General features: G+C 41.7%; 1 protein-coding gene across 1 annotated transcript in view; it reads left to right on the top strand.

Annotated features, from left to right (window-relative positions):
- IPO11 (importin 11) overlaps positions 1-27,881 on the top strand; it is a 294,514-nt gene that overhangs the window by 90,769 nt on the left and 175,864 nt on the right. The window contains exons 16-19 of the mRNA XM_067568644.1: positions 6,746-6,872; positions 19,036-19,069; positions 19,423-19,463; positions 21,024-21,140. Of these exons, the coding sequence (XP_067424745.1) occupies positions 6,746-6,872; positions 19,036-19,069; positions 19,423-19,463; positions 21,024-21,140 (319 nt within the window). The remainder of the gene's footprint in view (positions 1-6,745; positions 6,873-19,035; positions 19,070-19,422; positions 19,464-21,023; positions 21,141-27,881) is intronic.

Raw genomic sequence — 27,881 nt, 5'->3', positions numbered from 1 at the left:
TCTCTGAGTGTGGGCACAGAATCTTTGGTACTGAGAGATAGGGGCAAACATCCTAGGAAGGCGCTCCTGGTTATGCGAGTTTACATCTGTATCACCAGTGACAATAACACTCTCTGCATCAAAGTGACCAGTACAGATGAGGTCTCCATCTCCCCCGGCACTGCTATTGTGATGGACAGTACTGGCAGAATTCTACCAGGCTGGTGACGTAGGCATGAAGGAGGGTCCCAACTCTCTGCCCCTTGGTACTGATGTCACGGCACCAAACCTTTGCCGGGCATCAGGCACATCCCCGCAGTCATGCCATTCCCCTCCACTGTCGAGTGAGGGATCGAATTATGAGCCTGAGGAGGTTGCTCAATACACCTTTCAAGCTCTGTATGAAACCCCCCTATCACCAGGGTCTGGGAATGTATTTACAGATGGCACCATCACCACCTTGGTATGGCCACCCATGGGCAATTCCACCACACCCTATGCCATTACAATAGTCGTACTGGGACCCGTAGGCTTTACAGTGACAGCCTGCCTTGCGAGCTTCAAGCATTGACCAACAACTCTCCAGGCATGCTCCTTTGGCCAGAATATCATAGTCCTCAGAGCCTTGAGAAACAGAGGAGCAAGAGGGGGACTCAGGAGAGGAGGTACCACCTAAAGCCATATCTTCCTCTTTCCCAGATGAAGCGGTCATGCCTTTACCGCTGTCCATAGCAGATAACTGCTCTCTGTTCCAGGAGCTGGCAAAAAGAGTAGTGGATACCCTCCACATAGCACTTGATAAGATATGTACCGAACAAACGCAGCATGAACATTGTAGTGACACTTCCCATCAAGATAAGGCCCTCTGTGACCCAGTGGAAAGATCTTCACAAGTATGCATGGGGATGCTTCTTCCTATATCCTGCACTTGATAGAACAATAATCACATGTCTCTTTGTAGTGGTTGGGAGCTGACATGGACAGTCATGCCATGTAGGGCATTTGCACGCTCTTGGAAACTAGGATGCACACAAACTTCCTGCAACTCAGAAGAGTCTGAGAAGCATGCAGGGCATTCTTACGTGATCTAATCTCATCGCATGCTGATAATGATATCAATATTCTACATAAAGAGGGAGTTGTGAGAGCCATTCCCTGGTATAAAGAAGCAGTTTATTTATGGAACTGGGATATCAAGAACCACTTGAACTATGCCTTTCTTTCTATCCCACTGCTTCCTCAAATACAGTGGAAGATTTGACAGGACAGAGAACAAGTCATTCTCATCATGCCCAAGCCGCCCAAGCAGTTCTGGTTCCTAGGTCTCCTGCATAAGTCAGCCTGGCTACCTATCAACATTCATCCCTATCCAGACCTCTTGACTCAAGGCAAAGTCAGACATCCCATCCCAAAAGCTCTTCAACATTTGGTATTTTGATGGGCATCAGACCTATAACGTTCCTGTTCTCTGAAACTGTTAAAACTATTCTTACTAATAGAAAGGACTGTATGAGAAAATGTTAGCTAGTCGAGTAGAAGCATTTCTCTGTCTGGGCTGAGCAGCTCCTTGTGTCTCTTGAGACAAAGGGTATTCCTGATATTTTGGATTACCCCCTTACCCTCAAGATGATGGGTCTTTCCCTTAGCTTGATATGAGTTCACCTGGTGGCAGTCAGTACATGTTATCCTTCAATGGATGGCTTCTCTGTCTTTACTGACCCAATCACCTCTGGTTGTTAAAGGGCTTAATTAGAACTTTCACATCAGTAATAAGACCAACCCCTCAGTGGGACCTTAATTTAGTACTTTCAACACATTACTAAATTACCTTTCGAACCCTTGGCTACCTGTTTGATGAATCATGAGTCCATGAAGGTTGCTTTCATTGCCATCACCTCAGTCAGATGAGTAGGTAAATTCGTGGCCCAAAGGTCAGACTCTCCTTACACTATACATCTGGAATTCACCTCTAAAGTCATTTAGGAATTTCATATAAACTAGACTGTCCTCTTACCTGTGTTCTTTCAGAAGTCTCACACCTCCAGGATAGAAAAGAGACTTCATTCCCTTGACATGAGATGAGCTTTGGCATTTTACCTACAGAGAAAAAAAACAGACCAGAAAGTCACTAAGGTAGTTTCTTGCCATAGTGGAACAAGCTTGAGGATAAGCTGTTTCTTCCCAGAGGATCTCCAAATGGATCTCTGGCTGTATCCTGCTTTACCAGTTGACACATCTTCCTCCCACCACAGGATAAAAACTTACTCTGAGAGCATAGATTGTCTCAGCTTGCTTGATATTTGCAAGGCAGCAGTGAGGAGTTCCACTCACACATTCATGAGACATTACACTTTGGCCCAAACCGCCTCTGTTGACACGTCTGTTAAGACCTCAATAGTACAGGCAGCCATACCACCTGCAGCCTCGCACGCACCTTTTACTTGAGTACTGCTTGTCAGTCACCCACAGTGGAATAAGGACCAGCTCTTGAAGAAGAAAAGGAAGTTACTTATCCTTGATAATTGGAGTCCTTTGGTGTGTGGTCCCTATCTGTATTCCATTCATTACCCACCTTTCCCTTTGCTTCTGATTCTCTCTGACTCATAGTAAGAGGAGGAACCGGAGAGGCAGTAGATCTTCACCACCCCTGATACTGTCGGCACAGAGTAGCAGGAGAGCAGGGATGTTGGCACACACCAGTGACGCTACTTGCTAGAATTCTCCTTTCTTAGGTACATGAAGCGTATCCATACCCACAGTGGAATACAGATAGGGACCAGACTTTTCAAAGAACTCCAGTTATAAAAGGTAAGTAACTTTCCTTTATTAATTTATTTTCCATTCAGTTGTATTGAGGGGCTTTGTCTACTCCAAAAATATATATTTGGCAATTTTCTGGTGGCCTTTTCAAATTTTTGGGTGGCATTTCCTTTTACTGCAGGTGACAAATTTATCAGCTGGACAGGTCAAAATGTCATTTCAGGTTTCCTACCCATTCAGTAGATGGATTCGAGCATCACAAAAGTTTCTTCAAGGATTTCAGCTTTGTTTTTGGGAATCATTAATTTTTATTGTGTAGTTAATTAAAGATATATGGCTAGCAGGATAGTTTGAGAGTTCTCATTTAGTCTTTAGTTGTTCATTCTTCTTGAATCAACAGAATAACAGTCTTATGCTTGATTATTTTGGAGTTTATTCTTTTTCTCTTATTTCATATTTTTTTAATTTAGAGAATTTTATTCCACCACACTTCTAAATGCAGGAAGAAACTATCTCCAATTTTATTCTAATTTGAAGACAACCTCCAAATTGATTATAAAATCAATATCCTGATTCACAATAACTAAAGTATTCTGGCTATTCAAAGTATTATCCTAAATAACTTCAAAATTTTAGTAAAATAGCAATAACTCTGTTTTTAACTCATAATATTGTCTAACATTCCATTCAGAATTAAAAAGGGCAATTCCTTTTTATAACATTTCTACATTCAGTAGTATGTAAATGTACATTTCCACATTACTATTTATACTAATTCTTAAACATTATTCCATAACTAGCAAAAATAATTAATTGCAAACATAAAATATTATAACAAACTTATCTATTTGTATTTGGACAAATTGTAGGCTTTGTTAGTATAAAAAAATTCAAAGTTGTCACCTTGAAAATTAACAGAAAGACCATAAATTCCTTTGAGTTTAATAGTTCCTTGTTTCTCAGGATGCTAAGACACTGCTTTTTTTGCTTTTCATAGTATTATGAATTAGGCAATGTTATGAGATTACTTCTTAAATTAATTTATTCCTTTACACATTGTTAAGAGGTACATTAACTTGTGATGGGAACATAATATCTATTTTGCTGGAAGATGAGAAATTTTTCCCAACACAATTTTGGAGGAGTTTATTTTAGAGAGACTCCGCTTTATGGTAGACTTTGCTGGCTAAGATGTAATTTTGTCGCTTCTTTATGTGTGACCTTGAGCTTTTAACTAGGAGGAATGGCCTGCATTTACGCAGAGAAACGAAATGTATAGGTTTCTGGGTCACTTGTTAGTAGATGAATTAAAACATCTGTTTGGATATTAAGTACATTTTGAGATCTTTTGTTGTGTTGCATCTGATTTCTGACTTTATAAGTGTTTTAGTTTCATGCAGGATTATGGAAAGTGTTAAATTTAAATCTAAACAAAAGAAGGTGGAAAGAAGGAACAAGTCACTGTTTTAGTGTCTGGAATGCATGGGAATGTTCAGAGGCCTCAGTTTCTTTTCTTACAACCATATATTTTCACTTGAAGATAACAAGTTAACATTTATGTACTAGAAGGTCTGTTAGCTCAAGATACAAGAAAAGGATCATAAAATCATTTGAAGCAGCTCAGGATTCAACTGAAAGTCACTTGGCTTAAAATCAGGTCTTTGTTAGGTTTTAATGCAAGAGTGCATGATTCAAATGGGAGCTGTTTGCATTGTATCATTCCCTTACAACTTCTAAGTAAAAGAATATCAAAATTACATAGTCGGGCCAAAATCAGAGACCTTTTAGGTACCATATAGCTCTATGCTGAGATGTTGGGAGCGTGTGACGAGATTATCACCTAACTGCCTATAATTTGGATAGGCTGCTTTAATTGGCACAAGAAATGTAGTCTCAACACTAGCTTCAATCTCGAGTGGTTTGAAACCCTCCCCGAACCTACCCACCATATCAGCCATTTCACTGGAATATAAATGTATATCACTTGACATTAAGGTTGATAATGCCCTATTCCTTTCAGTGCTCATGACTGGAAAAGACTGCTGTCTTCAAAAATTATTAAATAAAGCTTATAAAGAAGTGTTAGTGTAAACCTGGTAGGGCTTAATCAACCCGATCATTAGATTAATTTGGTTCGATAATACTTGCCTTCTTAATTTGATTTGTTTATATGCATTTTGTTCTTTGCATTTTCCTTACTTAATTTAGCTAAAAAACTATATCAAATGGGAAATCTCTGTGGATGAAATATCATGTCCCTCCCACCCCCCAGAGACAGGGTGAGGAGATAATGTTCTATGATCCATCTAGTGGTGTTCCATATAACTGCACCTGTTATGCTCACTGCGCACAAAAATGCTGCATTATTTGTCAGTTAAGATTGCTCTCTATGTAGCATATCTAACAAAACCTAAAAAGTAAGGAAAAGAAAAGTTGAATGCTTCTAACAGTATATCCTATTAATTCTGCACGAATAGGGATCATAGCATTTCAGCACTTCCTTCCTCAAACCTGAGAGTAGGTAGTCGCAGGACTGTGCAAAAGAAACAGTATATGTACCAAGGGGAGATCTGGTCTTACAACACGTAATTGGCAGCATCAAATGACTGCTCCAACCCCTTTTTAGGCAGTATAGCCCCCAGTGCCTGTAAGTATAATTACTGCTGATTGTAGAAGAGTTCCCCACACCTGTAGTGGTGCAGCAAAGTAATTTTCTAGCCTCATTAGCAAGTCAAAAATCTTCTGACAAAGTATTCCTTAGGTTTTCTTTCTTCCTACTGCCTCAGTTGTCATAGGCTATTTTTATACTTAAACCGCAACAGTGGCACTGCTGCAGCTATGTCACTGTAGCACTTCAGTGTAGACACTTACTAAGTGACGGGAGGTAATCCATGTCTTCTGTCCACCTAGCACTTTCTGAACAGATTTTTCACATCGCTGAGAGATGTAGCTATGCCGAAATAACTTTTCAGTGTAGACCAGCCATGAGGGTAGATCATGAGTGCTGTCTGTGGGATCCACATCCTAGTGTTGTTACAAATAGCAGTTCTGTGGCAAGCATCTCAGAGCTCTGACCTCTGTCAAAGGCTTCTCATAAGGCAGAAGGTCCTGGAATCCTCTAATTAGGCCTTCAGGTGCTTCAACCTAACTTCCTACCTAGGTGACAGTGAACTAGTGAAAGAGTTATACCTTTGACTCTGACTGAATCAGTAAGATCAAGTGGACTTTCTGGTTATCCTGGTTGGCATTATAAAAATGCTGATCTCTTTTGGGAAGGAGGAATAGGAGGGCCGATAGAGGAGAGGCTCTTGGATTATAGCAAACAGTAGCAGAAGAGATGATGAAAAAGGGGTAGTTTTATTTTTAAATATATTGTCATTGATTTATGATGTGCAGAGTAGATTCTGTCCCTAATGGAACCTGATAAATACAAAGCCCAGCATGATGGAATAAATGTTTATTTTAAAAAAGCAATATAATAAATAGGAGTATTAGACTATTTCCTTGTAAGCTTTGTGGGAGAAGTTGGTATGAAGGAAGGACCTGAATGAGGCAGGGTGGTGGTCTTCCATATCAGCTAAAGAAGGGCATTTGCATGTTTGGCTATGACCTGAAGGAAAATACTGAGATGCTTGTGGGAGAAGAGTATGAATAAAGTATTTTGGATGATGTCCTTGGCAGAGCAGAGGAGGCATGGAAAAACAAGGGGCACAGGGAAACAATGTAATAAGACAAAGCCTGATAAGTAAGACAGCAGTTTTCTTAAGAAAAATCAGAAGCCCCTCTCTCACAGGGTCTCTCTGTGCTGCCTGCTAGTGAGGCAGTTTGACTTCAGAACTTTAAAGGTGTAGCTCTCATCAGTCATGTTCCAAGTAAAGATGTGAAAAATTGGTTTGTAGGACATTGTCCTCCAGTATTCTTCTAAAACCATTTTTCTTAATACAGAAGTTTAAGAAACAAGGACAATTAAAAAAAAAAAGTACAATAATTCTTTTTGTTTTTAAAGGTATAAACCAATACGCCGGCGAGTAATTTGGTTGATTGGACAATGGATTTCTGTAAAATTCAAATCTGACTTGAGGCCAATGCTATATGAGGCAATTCGTAACTTGCTTCAAGACCAAGACTTAGTGGTATGTATACATAAATGTAACTGTCGTTAACAAATATTTTGGATTATGTTTAATTAATTTCTTATCTAAATTTAGATGAAAAGTTTTAATTCCCTACACTTTAGTGTTGAACAGTATATACTTCAGGAGCAAAATTATCTTGTCAAGAAGATCTCTGGTGTATTTCTTTCACTAAGAGTTTTTTTTCATTTTCTTACATGCCATGGTTACAGGGCTAGCTGCACCTCTGTCCCCTTCCTTGACTGTTTGAGTGCACCCCCTCATGTGTTCCATATCACATCCTTTCCTTTTCTGTGGAGGGGTTCTGCAATTTCCCAATCTTAGACAGGGTCTCTAGGCTACAACCCCCTGTGCACCAAACATGATTGCTCAGCCAGCCTGAATGGGTTCAGCCCCTGCAGTTCTTCCGGGAACTGTGGCCACTGGTTAACACCAAACAGCTTTTTTAAAATGAACCATCGTTTAATCTTAGTGATAGGAACACAGTAAAGCATCAGGAAAAAAAAATTATAATACAACGAAAGGTCTACACACAGCTATCTTACCTGCCATCCTAGATAGGCTTATTTTACCTCTGGAGTTTGGATTCACCTTAACTAATAACCCTTGTCCTCTCTCTTCAGCTAGGGTGTCTCTTTAAATCCAGCCAAGTCTTTTGTTCTCTCCTGTGCCTCTTCAGTCTGGTTAAACTGGTTTGGCCAGCTCCCCAGGCTAATGGACTTCGAAGTGGTCATTTCTGCATTGCCTCAGGTGTCTGTGAGCAGCTGGTTTCAGGAGCCCTTGTCATCCTTCCTGCAAAGGTGCAGCCAATCCCTGCCTGAATTAACTCTTTATACTCATGCAGTAAATAACAATAACAACCAGAGCATATACTCATAAATTATTGAAGGTAAACCCCACATCCTTTACAACCAGCAAAAACTACTTGCAATGAAATTCTAATTTCACTGAATCAACTTCATTGCTTTCTCCTCCAGCAGCAATGTCCTTCAAACTAGATTTCCAGGATTCTATTTAAGGGAGTTATTCCTGTCACACTCTGAGGTGCAATCCAAACCAGTGAGGGGTTGTCACCAACTGTCCCAATGCTTTGCTGTTGTAGCTCCCAACCTGGACTACTCACAAACAGCTAAACAGCATGCAGGTCACACTGATTGTCTGTGTATAGTTGTAATCCTGGTCCAGCAGCTCTGACCCCAGCAGCCAGTCAGCAACACACGAGTCACACTCTGGCTTCCAACAGCTTTGGTTACTACTTTCAGGGTGACCTCAACACACACTCGGTCCCAAACTTTCCCAAAACGTGTTCTCCACTGTTCAGGCTTTTCCTCAACAGTTCAGATATTAAGATCCATTGCCCCTATGAGGAGACAATATTCCACAGTTTGCTACTTTAACTGGAGTTACCAAAAAGTTCAGTTTAAACACAGCATTGGATTGGCTAAGATTAAAGATAAAACAAGTTTATTAACAAAAGAAAATAGGATTTTAAATTAATTCAAATATAAGAGATTGCTAGAAAGGGTTACAAGCAGATAAAAGGGAAAATGTGTCCAAAACTTAATCTGGCAAGTTTTGGTTGAAGGCTTTTTTTAAAATGGTCTTTCTCGCCCACAGTCTTCAAGCAAGATGATGACCGCTCTTTCCTTGGTCAGGATCTCTCCCAGAGGCGCTCATGCCTTTGTTTTCTTAGGTAAAAGAGAGAGAACTTGGGTTCTCCGCCTCTTTCTTTTATAATTCAGTTAATCTTTGAAGTGGGTTCCTGTGAGGGTTACCCTTCAAATTAAAGTTTATTCAAGCAGTATAGAAGTAGACATACTGATGGTGAAGGAGGCTCCATGCTGCTTCTACTACATGTGTTTTCTGAAATCCAAATTGTTCTATTTTGTGCTGTCTCCTCCTCCTGCTGTCTCAAGGACCCTGCTTACTACTTTTAGTTAAATTGAAGTAAACACACCTTCCTTTGCTTGGGATAAGCCTGTTTAACAACTTTTGCCTAGGCCGGGCAGTGTGGTGTTGAACATGTGCTAACAACATTATACTGGAGGAATTCATAGTTTACATATAATGTTGTTTTATACATTTCACCATGATATTATTGACCAGTAAGTTATTAGTTTTCAAATGATACTTGCAAGACATATTTCATACAGATATTATTACAGTAGGGTGTGAATTAGAGGTGTGCTTTCGGTCACAGATTTGATGATAATAGATAAGATGATTTTCTCAAATGCCTTCTTTATCTCTGAATTCCTTTTATTCTTATGAGCAGATTCTATTGGGGCCATTTCCCTTCTAGTCATCTCCTCCTCATGGAGAGCTCTGGGGGTATAAAAGAGCAAGTGGCCCCAAATGCCCTTAAATTCCTTCGATTAACTCAGGGAAATGCAGAGTCTACAGCTAGACTGGTGGAAAAGCTACGTGCCAATCCATGTCTCCTGTTGTACAAGGACATTGTACTTCGAGTGATTGCTCATAACCATTCCCATATAGGTGTGTGTGTGCCCCGTGCACTGGTTCCTGGAACTTTTTTGCCCTTAGCAAGCCCTGTGGGGCTAGCCCCAGCGCCCCCTGGAGTGCCGCGCTCGTGCCGCTGTATATCAGGCGTTGCCGGCCCTGAGGGCCCTCAGTTTCTTCTTTCCGCCCCTGACAGTTGTTGGAATGTTTGCCTCTTGCTAACAGCTAGTGGCTTCCCCGTTCTTCATTGTTGTTGTAATTAGTTTATAGTTGTTAAGTACAGACAGTTAAGTTTGCATAGTTAAGTGTTAGAGTTAGATAATAGATAGATAGCCCTCAGGGGCTTAAGGTTGGGACATGCCTGGCTCAACCGGTTTTAAGGCCTGTGCTGCTTGCGGGAAGACTTTCCCAGTGAGTGACTTTCAGGACTGCTGCCTCTGTTGTCTCGGGGAGCATCACTGAAAGGGCAAATGTAAAATTTGCAAGGCCTTCAAGCCGCGGACCCCAGCAGGAGAGGGACGCCCGCTTGAAGGCCGTCCTGATGGAGACCACGCTTCAGCCGGACTCCGAACCAGCGCGATCCCCGGCGGCACCGAGTGTCTCCTCGGTGCACAGCGCCCCACCAGCACTGGAGCGCCAGCAACCTTCGATGCCGAGGAAGAAGCAGCAGCAGGCGGCCGCTCCTAAGGACTTCACCGTGCCGCCGGTTGGGCTGGGGGCTAGTCAGGAGATGCCCCAGCCACTTGCCGTGGAGAGTACTCTGGCACTGGCATCTCCTCGCAGGGAGCTTCCCCCCAACTCCTGGGGGTGGGGGAGTGCAAGGGCCATCGATGCCAGAGACGTTCGTTGCGGCATGTGCCCTCATGGGCATGCCCACGCCTCCGTCCCCTCCTCGGCTGAGGGCGCAGGGACCGGTGTACCAGGGCAACCCGCATTGCGTTGCCTTTGTGGGTGGTCGAGGCAGGAGTCCAGGTCTCCCCCCAGATGGTCACGGAGGGTAGAAAGTGTGGTCTCCCCTCCCAGCTCTGACTCAGAGTCGTCGAGCTCCTTGGCACCACGGCACCGTGGGCGGTCCCGAGGCTCAAGTGCGAGGTGACGCCGCTACAGTTCCACCTCACATGGGGATCGCACGTTGGGGTCTCGTACCCCGGCACCGTGTCCAGCACGGCACCGGTCTCGATACCCAGCAGATAGCCCGGCGCGGATCCCGGAGGCTGAAGAGGCCCGACACGCCCGACGCTGGTCTCAATCCCCGGCACACAGCCCAGCGCGGAGCCTGGCGACAGAGGAGGCTCGACGGCACCGGTCCTGACCCTGGACCCACAGTCTACCGCGGCTCCCGTCGCCTGGGGAGATCAAACGAGCTCGGCACCAGTCCAGATCCCCGGCTCGCAGCCCGGCGCGGATCCCGATACCTGAGGATAAGGACAGGTGACGCCGTTCCTGATCCCCGGCGCGCCTGCCGGCACCAGCTGGAACACATCAGCACCGGTCCCGATCGCCGGGTTGTAGCCTGGCGTGGATCCCGGTACCAAAAGACTCGGCACCGACGGCGCCTCCGGCACCTCACCATCGCTCGGGATCTTCGGAGCTGGGGCGGACAAGTCACGCCTGGCACTACTGCCGATCCCCTAGGGGCAAGTGCCAGTACAAGATCTTTGCGCGCAGCCGGAGATCATGCTCCAGCTCCTCCAGCTGCTCGGCCCCCCCGCCGGCACCGCAGGCATTGGCACCGACGCTCCTCTTCATCGCCTCAGAGCAGGTCGTCGACCCGGGTGGGCAGGGGCCACAAGTCTCATCGGCAGCGCTCCAGTGGCTAGGGGTCCCACGCCCGCCAGGACGCTTCCCAGTTGGCACCGGGGCTGGCACCGGCATGGCCTCAAGGACCATGGCAGTGGCCATACTGGGCGCCATGGAGGGCTCAGATGGGCCAGGATACGGTTTCGGTCCAGTCATTGGTGGTCCAACCAGCACCCCTTCCTCCGAGCCAGCCGGGCAAGGGCCATTCCCCGGAGGAGGAATCAGACCCTCAGGAGGGTCCCTCCATGGGGCCCCTCCCACAGTCCTCCTCCTCCTCCCCTGACGATGCGGCCGCCAGGGACCCTAGGGCTCCAGTTGCTGACTTTAAAGCATTCCAGGAACTGCTTAAGAGGGTGGCAAGCAACTTGAACCTAGAACTCAAGGAGCTCTCTGAGGAGGAGGACCTCCTCTTTGGTGTGTCTGGGTCGGCGGGGCCATCCAGAGTTGCCCTGCCGGTGCATGAGAGGGTCTTGAAGCTGGCCAAGGCCCTCTGGCAAACCCCGGCCTCAGTCGCCCCTACGTCCAAGGGCGCTGAGAGGAAATATTAAGTTCCACAGAGGGGTTTGACTTCCTATAAAACGACCATGCTCCGGGGTCGCTCGTGGTTGATGCCACCAACCAACGAGACAGGCAGGGAGCCCAGGCCAACACCCCCAAAAATAAAGATAACAAAAAGTTGGATCTTTTTGGCCGCAAGGTCTACTCTACGGTGGCCCTCCAGCTGAGGATCGCCAACCGCCAGGCGCTCCTCGGCCGTTATAACGTGAACTTCTGGTCCTCCTTGCAGAGGTTCACGCAGGCATTGCCCCAAGACCAGGCGGCGGATTTCGCAATGGTCATCGAGGAGGGTGCTGCAGCGGCAGGGGCGGCTCTACAGTCAACCAGTGACACAGCTCCCATCACCAGTATTGACAATTTCCATTGAAATACCATTTACATCACTCATAAATTAGCTAGTAATGAAATAGTACCAGGTTTTTAAAAAAGTTCTAAATTAATTTCAGTAATATGTACACTGAAATTTAAGGCATTGGTAGACTGAAGGGAGTCAGACTTGATATTGGAAGAAATGAGAATAAACTGAAGGTGTGGAGGAGTTGTTTAGGCTTTGAATTGTTAGGATGAGAAGCTTGCACAGTAAATTGTTAATAATGCTTAAACAGCTATCTGGATGGTAAAAAAGAAAAAAGGAAAAAGAAAAATGTTGTAGTTTCCATTCTTGTATGTGGAATTTTAGATCATACAAATAAAAGTGGTGACTTCTGCCTTAGGAGTACCAATGTAGCCAAGATTTTGTGAGATTAGTAGCTAAAATGAATTAAAACATTTTTTCATTTTTGGCATTCTAGGCAAATACAATTTGTTTAATTTTTTTCATTAAAAACAAAACTCTCTCTAGGAAATAAATCACAGCTTTGTAAATAGAAAATTAATGGTACACAGCAAAGCATTCAAGTTAGGAAATGCAATAGTTAAGATTTCACATGATCACATACTATCATTTCCAAAGGTCTCCTGTCCCAGCATGTATAATGAATGGTATAGTGAACGAAGCATTTGTTTTTAATGGACTTACTAGAACAGAGTTGAAGAGTAAGGGGCACACAGATCATCTGCAATTTGTCAATACTTTAAAAATGTCTATTCATACTGAATTTATTAAATTATGTTAAAATTAAAATATTTGTCATGAATTTTCACTGTTAAATAAATATTTTGGAACTTAGGGTCAAATTTGGCTCAATTATACCATTATAAATGTATGGTAAATCCACTGACTCCTCCCTCCCTCCCCCCACAGTGGCTTATGGTTCTGGGTGCCTTGGGGAGAGCGTCATAACTTAATGCATGCTTACCCCCTACTTATGAGAGAATCTACTCCAGCATGGGACATGAATGTTGTCCTTCTAAAACTTAGAGTACCCCTTTGAGCTCCTCTTGGGGTGCCCCATCTGCCATCTTACACTCAAGACATAATTTCTGGTGGCCATCACCTCAGCCAGAAGAGCGAGCAAGCATCAGGCACTTGTGACAATACCCCCATACTCCTTATTTCGTGAAGGTAAGGTGGTACTGAGACCTTCTGCAACATTCGTCCCCAAGATGTTTTCTGCATTACACTTAAATGAAGTGATCAGCTTACCTGTGTTCTTCCCAAAGCCACATTCAGCAAAAGGGGCTAAGAAGCTCCACACTATGAACATACCTAGAGCTCTCTGATATTACATCAACAGGACCAAATATTTCAGATAGTCCCTTTGTCTTTAGATATAGCTGGCTGCTCCAAGGGTCAGGCCATTTCATCACAAAGACTTTCAAAATGGATAACACACTGTATCTCACTATATGACTATGGCTGATGTACCTCTCATCATTCCACCAAAACTGAAGCATCCTCAACTTGTTTCTAAAATGTACCATATCGGAAATCTGCAAGTCTGCTTTATGGAGCAGGCCACTCACGTTTGTCAAGCATCAGGCACTGGACTTGCTGCTAAGTTAAATGCCAAACCTGGGAGTGTGGTATTCAAATCTGTTGGATGCAGCTGATGCATGTCAGTCTCACCATCCTGAGGAGTATATTGCTTCCAGTCACCTACTGTGTGATCCACACGGACAAATAGTCGAAGAAAGAAGTTAGTTATCCTATCATACCTGTGATTCTTTGAGATGTTGTAATTAAACAACCCCGCTTCCATCTTCACTTTCTCAGTCCTTGGGTGACCTGATCTTTGAACTGAAAGGGATCTGAGGGCATGTCTACACTACAGCCCTAACAACAAGAGTTCTGTGGCACTTTAAAGACTAACAAATTTAATATTTGTAGACATAAGCTTTCGAGAGATTTCAGCTCTCTTCTTCAGATGCAGTAATACAGAAGATGCCTCTGTGTTTCCTATTTTCTGTATTACTGCATCTGAAGAAGAGAGCTGAAAGCTTATGTCTACAAATATTAAATTTGTTAGTCTTTAAAGTGCCACAGAACTCTCGTTGTTTTTGCTGTATACAGACTAACACGGCTACCCTGGAACTACAGCCCTAAGTCGACCTTTGTTATCCTTGTGATAATACCTCTATTTTTTTAATAGCTTACAATGCAATGAGGGTTTCTTTGGCCTTTACTGGGACATCGTTTGTGCCATGAAGCATAGGGATTAATATACTTTTTACTTTTATTGTGTAAATGAAAGTGATCATTAGAGTAGTCACTGGTAGTGACAATTATAATTGGTTGAGTTTCAACTTCATTTCCAACTTCTCTGATATGTTTTAAGCTTGATTCTTATGCCAAAAGTTAATGACTGTTCTGGGAAAGTTTTAGCAAATCTTTTTAGAAGATCCAGTTATACAGGCATACATACTTCTACTTTGAGTGATTGCTCATATCCATTCCAGTATAGGTGAGTGCACGCCACCGTGCAGTCACCTATATTGGAATGGATACGAGCAACACATCTCGAAGAACAACAGTTACTGGTAAGTAACCCTGTTTTTTAATACACATTTATAATACCTAGCTGTTGTGTAAAGATTTTCTTCAGCAGATCTCAAAGCACTTTTCAAATGAGGTTGGTATTATTAACCCCATATTACAGATGGGGAAACTGAGGCACAGAGAGGTGAAGTAACTTGCTTAAAGTCACCCAGCAGGCCAGTGGCAGAGCTGGAAATAGAATCAGATGAATGTTAATGTGCCTGAATACTGTGGAACCTGATTACAATGAAGGACTTTTATCCCAAATATTCATAATACACATGTTGTTAAAGGCTTAGACTTCAATTCTCACTGTAATGGTACAGGCTGTTGGTGAAGTGAAATTCAGCTACCTCCTGCAGTGCTATGTGCCCAACCATTTCAGGAGTAAAAGATCAAATCAGTCTCATCAGGTAGTTGCAGATTTTCTTTCTTCTAGAACTGGTTCAGAATGTTTTCTCAAGTTTCCTTCATGACATAAGCTAACTAACTACTGATACAGCAAAGGGATCCATCTTAGTGTACAGGAGGTCTACCTGTACAGATTATTTTGCAGAATCAGAGCCTGTTAGTGAAATCATGGATCTCATACTCATTTTGCATGCAAACATATTGTTTTTAATAGATTGATTTGTCCTTTTAACGTTTTATTTTAATAATTTACAATTAGGTTGGGGAAAGTGTTTTTTATAATCCTTACTGGAAGTAAATCATTGTTGAATGGGTGGTGGTCTAGTGAGGTTCTGCAGAGATTAATTCTCAGCTCTATGCTATTTAACAATTTTATCAATGATCCAGAAGCAAACTTAAAATCATTATGGATAAAACTTACAGATGACACAAACATCAGGGAATGGTAAATAATGAAGAAGACAGGTCACAGATGGAGTGATCTGGATCACTTAGTGAGCTGGGCACAAACAAATAAGTGTTTTAATACAACTAAATATAAAAGTATACACCTAGGAACAAAGAATGTAGGCCAGACTTACAAGACAGGGAACTCTCTCTTGAGGAGCAATGACTCTGAAAAAGATTTGGGATTCAGGATGGATAATCAGCTGAACATGAGCTCCCACTATGACACTGTGACCACAGAGTGTGAAGACTGAGGGGGGGAATATGATAATAGTCTTCTGGTATATAAAAGGTTATTATAAAGAAGAGGGTGAGATAAATAGTTCTCCTTATTCACTTAGAACAGGACAAGAAGTAATATGTTTAAATTGCAGTAAGGGAGATTTAAATTAGATATTAGGAAAAACTTCCGAGCTGTCAGGATAGTTAAGCACTGGAACAAATTACCCAGGGAGACTGTAAAATCTCCATCATTGGAGGTTTTTAAGAATAGGTTAGACAAACACCTGTCAGGGATGATCTGGATAATACTTAGTCCTGTCTCAGTGCAGGGGGCTGAACTTGATGAGCTGTTGAGATCCCTTCTTGTCCTATATTGCTATGATTTTATGATTATACAGGAGGTCAGACTAGAAGATCACAGTTGTCTCGTCTGACCTGATAATCTATGAATCTGTGGAAGTCTTGATATAACTAGACGAAGCAGCATTGATATAATCCAGAACTGTATATATACACAGTTTGAACACACAGTGTATTTCAAAACATATACATAAACATATATACATTTGCAAATGTTCAAAATAGTCAATCTTTTTGTTGAGACAGCTTAATGTTCTTACTGTAAATCCAATTATGTTTGGTGTGTTAGTTACCATTTACATAGCATTCTTTAGATTAGATCTGTCTAATCTGTGCTTGCAGGTATTATAATAACGTGCTCTTTCCCTTCTCAGCTTTTTGGAGAACTAGCCTCATTAGTTTAGCGTGGGTGTGAGGGTAGGAGTGGATGCATGCATGCATAGTTCTTGCATGTGGTGAGATTTGTGGTCATTCTTAGCTGTTTCGGAAGTGAAATTGTTATTCTAGATCCAGCTCCTGTTTGTCTTGTGCTTATAAGTCTTCCATACTGGGTGGTGGTTTCATGGTTCCATGTGGAACATATCTGTCACTCAGAGTCATGATCATGGAGAGGGATGTGATCCATTAGATACCTTGGGTGAATCTATATAGGGCTTTGAATATCATGACAGAGACCATGAACTGGGCTACTTATTTAGGGGCGAGCCTATGGAAAGAGCAAAGCTCTATGGTGATGGATTCATCTACTTCTATGAATCTGTGGAAATCTAGATATATGATTAGGTCAGAAGAACCACCGTGATCATCTAGTCTGACCTCTTGTATCATCGTACAATCATAGAAATGTAGAACAGGAAGAGATCTCAACAGGTCATCAAGTCCAGTCGCTTGCACTGAGGCAGGACGAAGTATTATCTAGACCATCTCTGACTGGTGTTTGTCTAACCCAGCGGTTCTCAACTGGTGGTACACGTACCACCGGTGGTACTTCGAAGAAGGCTGGGTGGTACACGTACCACCGGTGGTACTTCGAAGAAGGCTGGGTGGTACACGTACCACCGGTGGTACTTCGAAGAAGGCTGGGTGGTACGCGAGCCGTACCGCGCCGCCAAATCTGCCACCGAAAGTCTCCCTCCTCCACCCCCGCGAAACCCCGCCGCCGCAAGTCCTCCCTCCCCCCTCCGTGAAACCCTGCCGCCGAAAAGGGGCAAACGGCGGCAGGGTTTCGGCGGAGGGCAGTGTTCCCCCCATGTAACCCCGCCACCACTGAAAGACCCCCCCACCGCTGCCGCAAGTCCCCGTCTCCCCCCCCCCCCCTTTTTTTCCCCGAGTGGTACTCAGGTCCGGTACAGTCAGGTCAAGTGGTACTTGACCTGACTGTACCTGACCAGAGTGGTACTCGGGGGGGAAAAAAAGGTTGAGAACCACTGGTCTAACCTATTCTTAAACATCTCCAATGATGGAGATTTCACAATCTCTCAACGTGATTTTTTCCAATGCTTAACTATCCTGACAGCTAGTAAGTTTTTTTTTTTTTCCTAATGTCTAACCTAAATCTCCCTTGCTGCAATTTAAGCTAAGCATATGGCTGCTGCCTTTTTAGGCTATATGGAGTTTTTAAAATATGTGTGACGTCATTCCAGATATGAGTTACAGTAAACAAGCTCAAAAGTCACGTGTGTGTAGAAATTTGATCAGATTTGTGTCCAATAGGATTAAGCTGAATTTTCTGGCTGCTTGCAGATGGAAGTGGGTGTTGTGTTTTGTTATATTCCATGGTTCTTTGGGCATCCGATAGCACTGAGTCATCCAAAAGGGCCCCAGGGCTGCAGAGTCTCACTTAATTTTCCGAGAAATGGTGTTTTGTTTATTGTAAAAGATGTAGAATTAAGCATTATCTCTGTGATATGGGCTCTTCATTTTATATTATTTTACCGGCTCTCCTAATGACTTCATATAGATGTTGAGTAATATGTGGGAGAGGAATAAGCCATAGGAGATTCTACATAACTGTTTTTGAGGTGGAAGAACAGATGCCAATAACAGTTATCTGGATTTAGTCTGAGAGGAAAGTCTTGAGCCATATCAGGGCATTTCTGTTCACCCCTGCAGCTTCCTCTGGGTGGGACAGGTTTGTTTGGTGATCAACAATATCATACGCTGCAACGAGGTCCCACAGGATTAGTTAGCATTTTTCTCTTTTGTAAGTGGACAGGACCAGAGCAGGATATCACCAGCTGACAGTTGGCATTTGGGAAGCTAGCAAAAAAAAAGTCTCCGTTAGTTAGACCCTGGTTAGTAGGTTGAAGTCTATAGCATTGAGCAATAATTTTTATGGTGCTGGATGGCATACTGTATGGTTTAAGGTGAGGTAGTAGAATCCTTAATTTTTCTCTGTTAGCAAGGGCCCCAGTGTTCTCTCTGACCATCTAGATGGGGCAGGGCTGAATGTCAGTGGTTGTGGCCTTGATTGCAGTTAATACTTCCTTGACTGCTACTTCTGGTAATTGTCTGAATTCTTGGAAAGCACGCGTTTGTGACCCTGTGGTTGGTTTGTTGGTGGTGGCCTATGAGAACCATCTCAGATACAGGTGTTCCCCTCTCTCACGAGAATTCTCATCACAGCAAGTAGGCCCTCTTCTGCAGTCTTTACTTGACTTCACTGAGTGTTTTGCCTGAGTAGGGACTGCTGAGTAGGTCCTGCAAGGTGATGTGATTCTTGGCAATATGTAGTAGTTTTTTAAATCCTGAAAAATTCTAATTTATGCAAAAATTGTTCCTTATAAACAATATAAAGCTAAGAAGCCTGAGGAAATACAGAAATATGCCAGTGTTAAATTAATTTAATTTTATCCCTGGAAACATGAAGAGTACATATGAAAGCTTAACAATTTCAGATCTGAAAATATTACACTCACTCCTGTGAGATAATCTAAGTACTATTTAATAAGAGTAATAGCGAGATATTTCCTGTTTTTTGTCTTTCAGGTCCGCATTGAGACAGCTACAACACTGAAGTTAAATATCCTTTTTATTAACTACAATTTTCTATTTTATTAGCTCTTTATTGAAAGCTACTGGAAATTAACATGATTTTTTATCATTAGTAATTCACATTTTTATGTGTGATACTACAATGTTAATAATTTTAAAAATTGTAAATAAATTTATTAATTAAATTTTATTTAATTAAATATATATTTTTATTTTATTGTATTTATGTATTTTATTTCATAAAAATTTAATTCTATTTATTAATGAAATTTTAATTAATTTAATAATTATGTTGCCTCGCTAACAGTTAAATATCAAATTGAGTGAAAGATATTGTTGTAACGTTATTCAATCTTCAGTTTTTCTTTAACTGTAGTTCACCTGTAGATGACTTTGAGTTTAGAACTGAACAGTTTTTACCGGTAAGGGCAGTTTGTGTGTGTTGAAGTGCTTGTGTGGGTGGAGGAATGAGGGGAAAAACAATTCCAGTTCCATTTTTAAATAAACTATTCAATAGTTGCTGTATTTATTTAACTTTAATATCCAGAAAAAAAGCCCTATTCTGTTGGTGCACAGAGACTTTATTGTGATGTGAGGTTGCCACAGACATACTTTACCTGACACAGAAGCAAGGAAAAGCCACATGACAATACATATATACTCCACTATTCCACTCTCAGATGCTCACCTTGTCCTTACCACAGCTACCACACATCACAGACTGAGCATTATTCCCAATATGGATGCCAGCCTTTACCAATACCTCTTCCACATACATCTGATTTTCCCCTCAAAGCTCCTTTGTGCACATGCTACTTGCTAAACTATCTTTTGCCAGAAATATTAGTTGTGGATGCTTGATTTAATATAATTAGGAATGTATTAGAATTTCCCTAATGTTTAATTTTTTTAGCACAATGTTGGCAATAAGTAAATAATTATTTGGTAATCACTGTACAGTGAAGTTGCATTGTGGTCTGTGATTAAATGCAAATTTTTTTGGTGTGATATATTTGAACTATAAAAAGTATCATATTGTAATTCATAATACAAGACTATACACTATAACTATGCTACAATTTATACTTGTGTCGAAACGCATTTGGTATTTTTCGATTAGCTGTTTGAAATTGTTGGGATAAATATGAAAAATGTCATTATTAATAACTTTAGAAAACAAAATCTATACAAAATTGTTTACTGATCCAAAAAGTTGGCAAAGCTTACAACTTTTGCCAGGCCTCTAGCAAATTATTAAAGGCTGTTTAAGAGAATCTGTTGCCCTATGAAAAACTTCTGTGTGGCACCCATCCCTGCCACCCATTAGAACAGAGGCTGTAAACTGGGGAGGGGGCACATGTAGGACTTTCAGGAGAGTGCAGCAAGCCTTTTTTTTTTTTTTTTTTTGGTGGTTATGGTAGCATAACCTGAGGGGGTTCTTGCAGCATCACTCACTAAGGTATGGCCCAGAGGGGCAGCCAAGACAAATCTGAGAGTGGCATTGTGACCTGGTGCACAGAGTTACAACACTACTCAGGTTTGGCCACTGCTGCCGTAGGCAGAATCTGCTGCCCTAGGCAGTTGCCTCATTTGCTTATAGAGTGACCCCTGCAAATTATTCCCTCCAGAGGTTCTGCTAGCTCCTAATTTTTAGGAATTTAAACTATAAAGTAATTTAAAAGCATTTAAACCTGAAATCAGAGTGCATTGAAACTGGTCCCATGCTTGAATTTTTATGCAAATCTAGTACATGTTACCTACTGAAACTTTGTAACATTCAATTTTGGGTTATGAGTGGTCAAAATGGTATTAGACTATTTTTTGAAATACAAGACCAACATGTTGCAGAATTTCTAACACAGAGTTCATGAGAAATTTTAGGCCAGTGCTGTAGGCAGATAAGAAATTTGCTAGTTTAGATTTCTATTTGTATTCTTGATAATCTAACTAATGCATAGTTTACTAATTTCTTTTTATTGCAGTATCTAGAATCCATGTTCACTCTACTCTTTCAGCTACTTCAGGAAGTCACAGAATGTGACACAAAGATGCATGTTCTTCATGTTCTTTCTTGTGTGATTGAACGAGTCAATATACAGGTAACTGTTACAGACTACAGTATGAAATTTGAAGCCTACTGTACTTTGATGAGAGCACAGAATATTATTTTTATTTATTGCCATTACATTATACCAGAGTGGTGGAAGAGATTGTCATGTTCATAAATCTATATATTATCTATCTAGTAATTACCCTGCAGTGTTTGTTTTAGTTCAGTGGTCTGCATAGCTCAGTTTCTGCTTCCCCTGTTCACATTTATAATCTCTTTTTTCTCCCAACATACTTGCTCTGCCTTGTCTCTTCCCACTCAACTTTCTATATTTTTTTCCTAGCCCCTACATGTGGAACAGCTCTTCTTGTTCTGGTGTGCAAAATTTAACTTTATTTTTATAATTCACTTCTTTGTCTCAGACTTTCAGCTCCAATCACCTCTTACTTCTAATTTTTAATATTTTTTATTGTATCTAATTACAAGACACATTTTTAGGAGGTACCCATCATCATATTGTCTAGGCAGTTTAATTTATAACTCCCCAAAGACATGGAGCTTAGTTTCCTACGTTGTTTTAAAGTCATCATCCTTATCTACAAAGTTATAAGGTTAAAATTCTTGGCCTCACTTTTTACTACTTCCTTTTCTTAATGTGGAAGTATATTTTTGGTTTAAATTTATGAAATTCAAGATGTTACTGAAGAAATAAAATTTGATGGTTGTCTGCAATCATCTCTTAACTTTTTAGGGAACCCACCTCAAGTGGGGAACATAAAGGTGAGGCAAGGCAGAGGTGGTAGCATTTCGTCTGACCTGTAAGTGGTCCTGGAAGCAGCACCTTTCTTTGTGAATCTCTGAGACAAGTATAGCTTTCCTATTTGTCTCCTGTATGAACAGGGAGCCTGGAGTGGCTTCTGACTCCTTTCATAATTGTTTTTCCTCCCTCAGCAACAGTTTGTCCTAGTAGCATCTCCTGCTCTCTCCAAGGAAAGAGTGTTGTTGGTTCCTGTTTCTCCTCTTCCTATTGACTGAGGTCTTGATACAGTGATAACAACAGTAAGGCTGATAGTGGCTAGATGGGGGGCTGTTGAGGATAAGTGATACTTAATTTAAAATAGTTTTAAAGTGATTGTCTTACATCTCTGGCATACTTTTGTGTGCATTGCTCATCATCTTGGATTATGAACTCTTCAGGGTGGGGTTTGCATTTTATTAAACCTGGAAAACACATAGCACATCTGGGTGCTGCTGTAATGCAAATAATAAAGGTAAGTAAGGTGTGAGGGTGTCTGGGAAAGAGATGAAGTTCACATGATATTTACTTTGGATCTAATACTGATGCTGCACTGGATTAAGTGAGTGTTTGAGGCACATATAGGCCCTCTCACTGGGACTCCTTCATCACTGGCATTAGTTTTGGGAAAATGCAACCACCTAGCACAATCTGTAGATCTCCCCCACACTTATATCAGCCAGCTGTGTTGAATGATGACGTGCTGTACAAACTGAAAATTGCTGTCAGGCAATATTTTTCTTGTCATATCTGTCTGAAATAGTATACTATGCTTAATTAAACTGATGATTTAGCATATCCTAGGGTTAGATCTAATTCTGTGTGAGATTAATAAAATATGGACAAGAAGCATACAAAATATGTAATAAATCAGGCAAAATTAAAAGTTTTTGTCCATACTTTGTGTTGAAAATAATGTGTTAAAGAAAACCCAAGTTATGTGAAATGATTGCTTTATAGGAAGTTATCCTTTCAGCATTAAAAACTGATATCTAGAAGTGATTAATTTTTGTTACGCTGTATAGGTAGGTAACAAAGTGAATTGGAAATCTGGAAATTTATAAAGAAAGATAATTATACAACTTGCACAAGAATTACACATCTGGTAATTTTTATTGTAAATGTTGTTAAAACAACTTTTGAGTTATTCTACTATGATGTTAGAACTAATGCAAGGAAGAATATTTATAATGTGCAATGAAACACTAATTTCATGTTTCAACTGTTTGAATTGGTGTATTTTAGTTGCATTAATTTCACAGTGGTGTTGGTGATGCTCTATTTAATGTAATAAACTCAGATTTACAGTTTATAATTTTGCTATAAATACTTTCTCTGACTGAAACTTTTCATATAATATGATAATCTGCAATGAGGTATATTTCTTCTTTGAGTAATGTCCCTGTAGGTGCTTCACTTAAAGTGTGCATGCACCCTGTGCCTTTGATCAGAGATTTTTGGTAGCAGTGCATATTTGACCTGTGCATATTCCCTACACATCCTTGTGTCCCATACTGAGGCTACAGAGGGCAGCGCAGGCATACTGCTCTCGGTTCCTTTTCAATCCTCTTCAGCCACAGATGGAGTTTTAGTGTGAATTTTTTTTTGTCTTTAGAGTTAGAATAGTATATTGTGTTGGTTCTTTAGCAGTTTATAGAATACTTTATAGTTGTTGGAATGGTTGTTCCCATTTTCTACTACCCTTCCTCCTCCCACCCCCTCAAAAAAAAATGTTTTTCCCCTACTGAGGAGTCTACAATTTTCTGTGGATCTGGGAGGATGGGCTCTCCAGATTTTAAAAGGTGCCTCTTCTGTTCAGAAGCCATTCCAGTCAGCAATGGACATTCTCAGTGTATACATTGCTTAGGAGACTCATATTCCCAGCAAGTGCAAGATTTGCACTTCTTTTAAGGAAAGATGCTGTAAAAACAAAGAAATTATGTATAAACTATTAATGATGGAGCAAGCCTTAAAACTGTCTTTGGACTCTGGTACAGAAAACCCCCATGTACAGGGGCCCTCTGCTTCCGTTAGTTCCGTTAGTTCTGTCTATGTTGAGATCACCATACCCGCGAGCTTCCAAGATGAAATCAGTGTCAAGACCATGGTCTCCAACATTCTTTGAGTGAGGTACCTGCAACCGTGCCATCAATACCGAGAGCTTCTCACTCAAAGACTAAGGAGGGGGATAAGAAGAGCAGAGCGAAGAGTTCCCCCTCAAAAAAGATTCGATCACTGGATGCCTCAGGCCCCGAGAGGAGTTCTATTGAGGCTCTAAGTACTTTGGGTAACATGAAGCACTATAAGACTTCGTCTAAGACCCAAACCTCAGCAGTAAAGGAATGGTACGAAGACCACTGCTGCCACCATCAGGGCCCATGATAATAAGAGAGCAGCTTCATTGGAATCTGTGGTAACTTCAGTACTGGCAGCAGCACCTCAGAGACACTGGTAACAAGCTCTGTCATACTATCAATACCGTAGCAGTTCTGGTAACTGAAAGATCTCATGGTACTGAATGAGCCTGAGTCTTCCCTCCTTGGGACCTCTGGACACCTCTCAGTACTGACATTTGCTAGGTCACCAATCACACATGTTGTAGTGAGACCCACTACTTCCACTATTTAGGAAGAAGGGTTGCCGCTTTGTGTGCAATATGTGGAGGAGCATTTGGACTCAGAATCAGAGCTTTCAGTTCAAGGCTCTCCAGTTTACTTCAGGAGTTATTTCCTTCTGCAGAGTCAAGAAAGACAGGATACAAGAGCTCTGCATCTTAATATTTGGGATGACCAATGATGGGTACCTCCCCCTGCGTCTTATGGTCTTCCTCATTGGCCTTATTGGGACCCATCGGTAATGTACAGCCACCCATTTCGAGGGGCCCAGATTCAATCTCATAAGCAGCATAGAAGACTTCATTCCCTGGTACCATCCTTCTTCCCCTCCACTCTGAATCAGCATAGGAGACCTTTTAGGAGCAAGAGGTGAGGGCAGACTAGGTGGTCACCCCTCTTACAAATATCTCTTCTTCATCAATGCTACGGTCATAAAGCCACCACTGCCATCATTAGCTGATGACTTTGGCATTTCCAGGACCTGGTGAAGTGAGTCGCAGATCTGCTTCACATTCCACAGGGAGAAGTCCAGCATTCTCATCACAAGCTCCTGGACATATTGCATACTTTTTCAGCACAGGTGGCACTGCTGATAGATGAAACTTTTCTTGAGTCAGCCGAGACCATCTGGCGAACTCCAGCAATGGCACCTCCTACATGCAAGTGTGCTGATTTAAAAAAAAAAAAAAATGCTACGTCCTGATCTGGGATTCAGAGTTTCTGTTTCCACACCTGGTGCCAAGTTCTCTGGTTCTGGATACAGTTAATGAAAGGTGGAGACAGCATGTTCTAAAAGCTACCCCATATAACAAGGACCTCTCTTTATTCCAGGAGGCATGGGAGGCTATAACATTGGACAGGTGGGTTTTGGAGGTCATTACATCTGGTTACATGAACCAGTTTACCTTCATCCCTCCCTCGCTCCCCCCTTCTCCGTCCCTCTTCAGGGACCCTCTCACAATCTATTGCTGAGACAGAAGTTTACATTACTCCCAAGTCCTCTCCCAGTTTCACTTCAGCACAGAGGAAAAAGATTTTATTCAATGTATTTTCTGATACCCAAGAAAAACAGGGCTTGGAGGCCAATACTAGATCCCAGACAGCTGAACAAGCATGTCAGACATCTGAAATTCCAGATGGTTTCCCTAGCAGCTGTAATTCCTGCCCTGGAATCGAGGGTCTGGTTTGCAACTCTTGATCTCAAAGATGCTACTTCCATGTAACAATTCATCCCTCTCACAAAAGATTTCTGAATTTCACATTCAATCACAATCACTACCAGTACCAGGTCCTACCTTTCTTCCGCCCCAAAGATTTTCTCAAAAAAACATGGCAGTTGTAGCTGCCCACCTCTATCGTCTAGGAATAACAGTATTTCACTACCTCGATGATTGGCTACTCAAGGGTTGGTTTTATCCAGAGGTGTAGTCAGCAGTTAAACAACAACTTCACTATTCTGCAGTTTAGGCCCACAAATAAATCTCAAGAAACTTGTCTTGACCTTTACACAGCACATATTTTTATAGGAGCATTTCTATGGCATTCAGTGGTGGCCGGCATATCTTCCTTCTGACTGGTTCCTCGCTCTATAGAACCTTATCCAAAGAATGGAGGTCAGTCCCCAGGTTCCAGCACGGGCATGTCTGCAAGTTCTGGGAAATGTGGCACTTTGCATTATCATAACACAAAATGTCAGGTTACATCTTCAGTGTCTCCAGGAGTGGCTCTGGACAGTTTATGTACCCAGCAAATAGGTTGAACAAACAGGTGTCTGTACCCAGTGGTGTCTTACAGTCATTCACCTGGGGAAAGGATCCTTCCAAAGCTTGTGCAGGAATCCCATTCATCCAGACTCCTTCTATGGTCATGTTAACATTGGACACTTCCTTCTTGGAATGGGGAGTGTGTTTAGGTCTTCACACACCCCAAGACATATGGTCACAACAAGAACAGGGCTTGCACATCAATCTGCTGGAGTTAAGGGCAGTCAGAAATGCTCGCCTCCACTTTTTTCCGTTAATCATAACCAAATCAAGATCATAACAAACAATATAGCTTGTATGTATTATATCAGTCATCAGGGAGGAGCACATTCATCCTCTCTTTGCACTGAAACAATAAAGCTCTGGAATTGGCGTATGGCCACCAGTTAGTCATTTTGACTTCTTACCTCTCGGGTATACAAAATACCATTGCTGACAACCTCAGCAGACATTTTCCCCTAAATTACAACTAGGAGTTAGACTCTCAAGTCCTCAACAAAAGGAACAATAGATGTTAAGTGGGCATTGACCTTTTGCTTGGACAGAACCAGATCATGCATGTTTTTGTTTCTTTTCAAACCTTTTGTTTCATTACGGCTAGGGGATCCACTGTCTCCATGCAGAGACTCTTTGAATTGATCTTTGGATGTTATAATTTGGGCTCATACTCAATCTTCCTTGCAAGTGACTGCACGTTCTACTAGATAACAATCTATGTCTGTAGTCCTACTCAAGGACATTCCAGTTGCTCAGAGCTGTATCATGGACTTCATTACATACTTTTTCCAGCCATTATGCTCTGGTTCATATTGCTAGATTGGATACTGTGGCAGGCAACATAGTTCTCTCTTCAGTGCTAGACTCTGTTCCAAACCTCCTGCCTACTTCAGAGAGTTACTGCTAAGGAGTCACCTGAAAGGGAGCACCCACAGGGATACTACTACTCAAAGAAGGAGAGGTTACTCACCTTGTGCAGTCAGTATCTGGACTTCTTCAAGATGCATGTCTCTTTGGGTGCTCCACTGCCCACCCTCCTCCCCTCTCTGCTTTGAAGTTTTCTCTGTGGGACTTTGCAGTAGAAAAGGAAATGAGGGTGGTTCTCCTGCACAGCCTTATATATCCTCATGCTCCGTACTGAGGCTATGTAGGGTGTGGGCCGAACGGGCACTGTTTCCAAAAATCTCTAATCAAAGGTGCAAGGATGCATGTGCACCTCAAGTGGAGCACCCACAGGGGGATGCATCTTGAAAAACTCCAATACTGCACAAGATGAGTAACCTCTCTTTCTTTTACTGAATTTGGCTTTTCTTGAACTCTCTCTTCCCACACAATTCAGTTACAAAACTGTTCTAATCCATACTTTAGACAAAACCATTTCAATATGAAAACATCAGTTACCAAAATACAAATATTTTCTTCTTTGCATACATGACTGAGATTTTACTCACATTTTCATAATGTCAGCTATGAGAAACATATTCTATTTAACAGTTACATAATCATGGATCATTTAAGTCTCTGGGTAAGAAATGTTAGGTATTTTTGTTAAAGTAAAAAAAAATGCAAGTTCAACACCAAGATTTTATTTTATATTGTGATAAAACCAACTGAACATA

Source organism: Emydura macquarii, unplaced genomic scaffold (genome assembly GCF_026122565.2).
Source record: "Emydura macquarii macquarii isolate MOO-44397 ecotype Brisbane River unplaced genomic scaffold, CSIRO-AGI_Emac_v2 contig_2897, whole genome shotgun sequence".
Lineage (NCBI taxonomy): Eukaryota > Metazoa > Chordata > Testudines > Chelidae > Emydura > Emydura macquarii.
Note: the sequence above shows the minus strand (reverse complement) of the source record. Positions and strands in the feature narration are given on the sequence as shown.